At 34.3% G+C, this 7,680-nt stretch overlaps 1 protein-coding gene across 1 annotated transcript; it reads right to left on the bottom strand.

Annotated features, from left to right (window-relative positions):
• Positions 1-3,338: 3,338 nt before the first annotated feature.
• Positions 3,339-5,721, bottom strand: LOC145073941 (uncharacterized). The gene is made up of 5 exons (XM_079020407.1): positions 5,278-5,721; positions 4,800-4,885; positions 4,407-4,712; positions 4,238-4,321; positions 3,339-3,989 (listed from the first exon to the last, which is right to left on the bottom strand). The coding sequence occupies exons 1-5, from the start codon at positions 5,623-5,625 to the stop codon at positions 3,557-3,559; spliced, it is 1,257 nt and encodes a 418-aa protein (XP_078876533.1). The 5' UTR covers positions 5,626-5,721; the 3' UTR covers positions 3,339-3,556.
• Between the last annotated feature and the right edge of the window lie 1,959 nt (positions 5,722-7,680).

The following is a 7,680-nucleotide window of genomic DNA, read 5'->3' as shown; positions in this document are numbered from 1 at the left end:
TTAAATGACTAAATGAGCGTAAAGTCAAAAGTTTTATGACCTTTTAAAACTTAAAAATAGTAAAGTGACCAAATGAGAACAAAACCAAAAGTTAAGTGATCAAAAATGACCTAAACCCTAAAATAAAAACCGGAGTTAATAGTGATTAATCTCTAGCTGTATTTTATTTTCCATTCCGTTTTTAACACACACACACAAAAAATATTGAATATTTCAAATATATTTTTTTTCTTGAACTTTTTTAGATTTTATAAATACCCCTTCAATTTACAAGTTTTTACAAATTTGACAAAAAACTTTTTATTATAATAACTCTAAAATTTATATAGTTAAATAAATATAACCAGACATTTGAAGTAATTTCAAATATAAAAAGGAAAAAACTTCATAAATGGTCCCTGTGGTTTCATGAAATATGAAGTTTTTTCCCTAAGTTTCAAAAAACTCACAGTTGATCCCTTTGGTTTCAAAACTTTTAATGTACAGTCCTTATACCTCACTTCGTTACCATTTAGCCGTTAACTCAATTTTTAATATAATATTGCAGGGGTAATTTTGTCATTTCACTTGTAACCTTCACTCTTTAAGAGGGAAATGATTATGTTCAGTACCAATTGTTTGCATGTCGACTCCACAACTCGTCCTTCTCCCAAGAACATAACTAGCTTCACTTCAGTTCATCACACCATTTTCATCGCACAAGCAAGAATAGAAATTAGGATTTAGGGTAGCAAAAATAGAAATTAGGATTTAGGGTTTAAGTAGAAGGAATCATAATGGTTCTGTCAATATGATGTTTGCGAGGAGAATATTTGACTTTGAAGGACTTGCCAAAATGATATGATATGATCCTACATAAAACTTATGTTTTTCGTTGATTGTGTTCATGAAGAGAAATCATTCACTTTACCCTTTATTTTTTATTTTTTTTGTGTTTCCAGAAGGATATGACAACTATTTCACATTAAAGATATACTACAGTGGTATCTTCACCAAGGCACCTGGAAGGAAATACATTGATGGTAACATAGCATACATAGATGATGTTGACACTGATTTATTTTCAGTTCATGAACTTGATGACATGGTTCGAGAATTAGGGTCCAAAATTGAGCAGACCCTTTACTACCATTTATGTATCCCTGAATACCCCTTAGACCATAGCGTAATGCCTTTAGGTAATGACCACGATATACTTAAAATGGTTTTGTATGTCCCTAAAAACATACTTATAAGGGTGTGTACTGAAAATGGTCAGACTAAGGTACCTACCTATTTTAAGTCTCATTCTAAAGTTACTATTGAGGAGTTAGAACCTGAGAGTGTCACCTGAAATAAATAGAAAGAAACCTTGTATGAGAGAAGTAGGACCATGTAGTAGAAAGCTTGATTTAAAACAGCATGTGAGCTCTGTTTTTGAGCAGTCACAAGTATTAGATATGGATGAAGGGCATGATTACTCAAAGACTATTGTGTCATATATAAGATCATAGGTTAGCCAAAAAGTAATGTCATTGATGTGGTGAATCATGAAATTGAAACTCAAGAGGAAGTGATTAATCATGGAATTAAAACTCAAGAGGAAGTGATCAATCCTGAAGTTGAAACTGAAGAACTAGTGGGAAGTTACCATGTTGAATGCAACCTCTAAGATGTAGAGGAACCAAGTTATCAAGCTGATGATGGAGCCCATACTACAAGAGTTGATGAATTTAAACCATTCTTAGAGGATTATTCACTTTTTGCTGAGTATAATGTCAAAAAAGATTATGAACCTCAACCAGGAATGGATATTCTAGAGGGTATGGTGAGTGATGATAGTGGAGAGGCTTTCTATTCTAAGAGTGGAGATGGTTCTGAGGGTAGTGTAGATGATTCAGATGACAATGACTACAATGTAGATGAGACTAACATACAATTTGATGTTGATGTAGACATGAGTGAATTCCATAGTGTTGTTGATGTAGATGAACATGAAATTTTAAGTAATCATACAACATGTGATTACTGGTTTGCAGGGAATGACATGGTTGATAAAGAGTTGGAAGTTATTGCTACTGATGATTATCGGTTTGTAGGATTTCATGAAGACGATAGGAAGATAATGCTTAAGGAGTTAAGTAAGTTAACTACATGCTCACATGGGAGGAGGTTCATGTAAAACCATCTAGGGTGGGTCATGTGTTTAAAACAAAGGTTTATGTTAAAATTTTCATGAATTCACATCGATTCATTAATCTTATCAAACCTAGAATCACCACCAATGTCCTAGAAACATCGAAGGGTCAGCCTATCAAAGGAATCCACATCTTGAACAGCTCCAAAATTGCCTTTCATGGTTACGATTCCTCCATGAAGTGACCTTCGTTGCTTCATTCCCACATCTACAAGTCACTATCTTTGGATGCAAATCGCTTGGATCTTCTCGAGGGTGAAAATTTGACAAACAGTGGAAGAGAGAAGAGAGAAGACGATCGCAGGTAAAGGGTTTTCCCAAAAAAATCGGGCATGCACTCTTTATTTTAAAGACTGAAGGTTACAATTGAAATGACAAAATTACCCTTGTAATATTATACTAAAAGTTAATGGCTAAATGGTAACGGAGTGAGGCATAAGGATTGAACATTAAAAGTTTTGAAACCACGGGGACCATCCGTGAGGTTTTTGAAACTTAGGGACAAAACTTCAGATTTCATGAAACCACAAGGACCATTTATGGAGTTTTTTCTATAAAATATAACAATGTAAATAAACTATATATATATATATACAAACTCAAACTTTGAAGAGTAAAATATCACAAGTGAAAACAAGATCTATAGTATAAATGAGTTTTCTTACTCCAAATGTGAGTAATACTACTCATAACACTATATTTAAAGTTAAAAATAGAATAGAATTGGGTTGGAAATCATTTACTCAATAAATATAATTATTCAGATTTATAAGTAGGGTTGATAATGCCCTAAATATTGTCCGATTTTGAAACTAATGTCCTTGTAATCATCATAAATTACCATTGTAATCATCATAAATTACGGAGTTCAAAAATATTCTTCATAACCGGGGGTCATAATGTCATATTAAGGCATTTAGTTTCATGATTACACTGCAAATACATACTAATATTTTGTTTACCGTAACTAACTCCAATCTACAGTAACTAATATTTAGTTTCTACATGTACAAAATATTTCTCCAACATCAAGTGGAGTGCACCCCAGTTACCATAACATTTTACATTCTTCCAAAAGGATTCTACAAACCAAACACCCCTCACACTCCGATTAATCAACATGAAAGCATCCATTCCATATAGTTCAAATTTGAAGTTCAAATACATACAATGCAAGCAAGGTTTATTCATATTGCAAATCAAAACCAATGCAAAGTTGTGTACAAAATCTAGGGCACAAAACCAGCAAAAGAATCAAGAACAAAACACCTGATTCTCAATCATACGTTTACAGATTACTACTACCCTTGATACCTACCACTCATATTCAATTATATATTTCACAAACACACATCAAAACTACAAATTCCAATTACCTTTTTACCCCAGCTGTCTGTAACAGTTATAGGCAACAGCAACAGAGACAGCAGCACCAATAAGAGCCAAAGCTGCATACACATCTTCACTCTCCCATGTCTCAAGCCATGTTGGCATACTGCATACCTTATGTGGTGTAGTACCACTACTACTAGAACCTCCTTTGTTACCAATGTTGATGGAAATCGGATTCTTGATTCCTTTTCTTTTCTCAAGATTAAAATCCACCACATTTTCCGGTGAGTTAGAACTCCGGCAACAACCACCGGAGCTTCCGTTTTCCTGGCAACAACCACCATCCTCCACCTTCGATTCATCACTGGCGGTGGCAGTGGCGGCACCTTTTAGGCTTCTTTCCATGTTGCCACCACCGTTTGCTATTACCCTTTGTTCTTGAGCTTTCATTTGCTCTTCTTCTGATAAACCCATCTGTCCCCTGATTCATAAAAAAACAAAACCCTAATCATTAAGTAGAAAATGTTTTGTCTTTTCACATCACTTTGGCTATTTATGAGAAAGTTTATAAACAGTGATCCAGATATGTCTAGCTTCACATGGTCATCACATTTTCATTGTCCCTTGGCTATGGTTTTGTCTTTGTCCACTTGTGACCATCTATATAAAACTAAAATGACCATTTTACCCCAACATTCCAGAAAACAACTCAAGATATGGCATAATTACCTCCAAAGAGAGTCTACAATTTCACCTTTCTCAATGTGTTGTTCAAGTAATGTGGGAACATCATCAGGCATAACATATCCATACCTGTGAAAGATGCAACTCATAAGTAATAACAATTTTAGATTTTTCAACATAGAAAAGAAGAAACATAGGCATTAGGCATACTTACCAATGACCTGTGACTTTCCCATGGTTATTTGAACCAAATATGATGACATTTCCTGCATACTTGTGGCCCCCAATGTGTGAACAAGGGCGAACAGACACTTTACCCTGATCACCACGCGATTCTATCTCATCCTTAAATCTAGAAACAAGTGCAGGCCCACAAACACCACATCTTTTGTCCCTTGCACCATGAGCACATACAAAAATGTATGATCCTCGAAGTGGTTCAGGGCTTCCAGGAAGCCATTCACCATCTTTTACAAGAACTTCTTCAACAAATGTGTCAACATCGAAATGTGTTAGTCTCCTGCATTTTGTTCAATTCATCACTCATCACTTAATGTTATAACTTTGATGATCTTTTGTAGTGAAGAAATGGAGGTTATGAAATCACCTGTATCTGATCATGTCAGGGAAGATTAATACATCTCCATTTGATGTCTCGGTTCCATCATGTCCCTCGCATATAGTTAGACGAGTCTGTGAAATATGAGTGAGAGACGAGGTTGAACAAATAAACAGTCATCACTATGACTCCACATAACCATGGAAACGCTTTCTTTACAACCCTAAATGCATAACAAACTTGAAAGTAAAATCACCAAATCAAATTCAATCATTAAGTATGCTTATAACTGATTACCAGCTACATTTAGCAGAAAAAAATCTAGCACTGTATCTGGTGAACAGTGTTCACTGTTCAAGAAACTCTCGGTGACATTCAGAATCAATTGCAACATAAAATGACAGATAGCAATTGATTGATTGTACCGATGGTTGCAACTGGACGCCATTAATCATAGCAACGAAGTTAACAGAGAGCGAAACCCTAAGATACAGATAGATCAGTAAAGTGAACCCTGGAAACCGACCTGTCTCTTCATGTCACACTTCCTGGATGCTAGAGCGGCGGACAAAAGCCTAGGCAACCGATCAAACTCAGTGGCTTCGATGCGGGGAGGCCATACTTGCGGTTTCTTGTAGCACAAAAATACATGCCGTTCGTAGTACTTAACAGTTCCTACAAGAAGACTCTGCCGGAACTCAGATCGAGAAAATCCGAAGTCTTCATCACCGCCGTCAAAGGCGCCCAGGAATCCCTCGTTCTGAAAACTTCCAGAAGCACTGCCAATCTGTGAACTGTCTCCCTCAGACACACCCACCGAAGACGATGTTGGTGCGTTCAAGTACGAAAGAGGCTCGTCTCTGTTACTCGCCATCAAAGTGCTCGACGAAATTCCTCAAAGAAAATCAATCGGTGTTAGTGGCTTAGTGCTGAGTGTTCCACTCTGGCATTGTCGAGTAAAAAACAAAAGTGAGAGATAGATTGAGATATTGACATTAAAATTTATTTTTAATATATTTGATATTTAATAAGAAAACTTATTGAGTTATGGATATTAAAATTTATTTTTAACATATTTGATACCTTCTTCTATCTAGTATTACTAGTTTTTTTCCTAAAATAATAATTTATTTTTAAAAATAAATATCATTTTTACTAAAATACTCCTCATTATCATTTAAATTGTCATAATATTAAATACAACTATCATGGAATTAAATGCAATAAAATAGTACAATTACCATTTTATTTAATAAAGTTAATGATAATTAATATTTTTATTAATCTGTGTATTTTTTGTATGTGGATAATAATTTTAGGATGAAGAGATTATTTAATAAAAGAAATTATAAAGAGTGAGAGATATATTGAGTTATTAACATTAAAATTTATTTTTAATATATTTGATATTTAATAAGAAAATTTATAAAGAAATAAGAATGAGAGATATATTGAGTTAATGAAATTAAATTTTATTTTTAACATATTTTATATTTAATATAAGAGAACTTATAAAGAAGCAGAGAAATATATTGAGATATTGACATTAATATTTATTTTAAATATATTTGATATTTAATAAGAAAACTTTTAAAGAAATAAGAGAGAGATATATCGAGTTATTGACATTAAAATGTATTTTTAATATATTTAGTTTTTAATTAGAAAACTTATAAAGAAACAAGAGTGAGAGATATATTAAGTTATTGTGTAACATCGTAAAAATCATAGAAATTTATTTTTTTTCAAAAACAACTCATTAACCATAAAGCGTTTACAAAAAAGCCATTGTTCAAAAGTATAATCATAATCAGAGTATCCCAAGATCCATTGTCATAAAAAAAAAGGAAGATGTGCATGATCACACTTTCGCTTTCCCACGATCCTCTAAAGTACCTAAAACAATAAACTGAAACCATAAGCCAAAGCTTAGTAAGTTCCCCCAAAGTACCACCATACAACATAACAAACAACAACAAGCAAATATGAGCTTTCAGCCTGAATGGACCGCCTCGTAGGGCCTACAACTTATCTAAACCGCTCTCCGGGCCTTCGGCCTGACTGGACCGCCTCGCACGGCCTACAGTCTATGCGGACCACCCCTAGTGTCTTAGCCTTCACCAAAAAAGTAGGACCGCCTCAACCCAACCATAATATGTCAACATATACAACAGATAAAAATAAACACATATCAAGCAAATATAGGTAATCATACAAATCTACAAATCTATCATATAACCAACACAACATCATCCTATATACTCGAATACATAATCTAGTGGGTCGATATTGGTGCATTCGACCCACAAGTACAGTGAGGAAAACTCACCTCTCAGTTTGAAAAGATCGCTCTACCGGTCACCTATTTATCAAATAGTGACCAATCTCAAATACAACTCAAAATACCTAAAATATCCTTAAGTCAAACTTGGTCAAATTCAAGATCAATCCACACTTGAAAGTCCTACAATCCACTAATCACGTTGTGACCCCTAATGGTCACATCATGACCTAATAAGTTAAAATAGTTGAGGAATACCATCATCACATCGTGACACCATGTGCTCACGTCATGAGAACACTCTGATCAGAAGTTCTTAATGAAATTGTTAATCCCTTTTTGGCCAAGCAACGAAATCCTCCTTGGTGTCTTATTTACTTCAAAACATCATAAAAATTGTGGCTTTTTGGATATACATGTCCAATGCATGTCCCAAACACTATGACAACCCGAAATTTCCATTCGGTCAAACCCTAAAAGTCAACCACTTCGTATCATAAGTCAATGTCATCATTTCTTATTTTTAAGAAATTTAAAGTTCGTTTGATTATTTTAATATTATTTTTAAACGAACGGGTGAAAGAAAGTGCCATCTCGGGAAATACATCCGGGAAGTCTCGCACTATAGGAACAGCATCAACTGTTGTC

Source organism: Lactuca serriola, chromosome 9, assembly GCF_051521515.1.
Source record: "Lactuca serriola cultivar US96UC23 chromosome 9, Lser_US96UC23_V15, whole genome shotgun sequence".
Taxonomy (NCBI): Eukaryota; Viridiplantae; Streptophyta; class Magnoliopsida; order Asterales; family Asteraceae; genus Lactuca; species Lactuca serriola.
Note: the sequence above shows the minus strand (reverse complement) of the source record. Positions and strands in the feature narration are given on the sequence as shown.

Excerpts from the sequence above, each read along its gene's own strand:
- LOC145073941 (XM_079020407.1), bottom strand. The coding sequence starts at position 5,625 with ATGGCGAGTAACAGAGACGAGCCTCTTTCGTACTTGAACGCACCAACA. Across the intron at positions 4,713-4,799 it reads CCTGACATGATCAGATACAG|GAGACTAACACATTTCGATG; the intron begins GTGATTTCATAA and ends AACAAAATGCAG. Across the intron at positions 4,322-4,406 it reads GGGAAAGTCACAGGTCATTG|GTATGGATATGTTATGCCTG; the intron begins GTAAGTATGCCT and ends CATCTTTCACAG.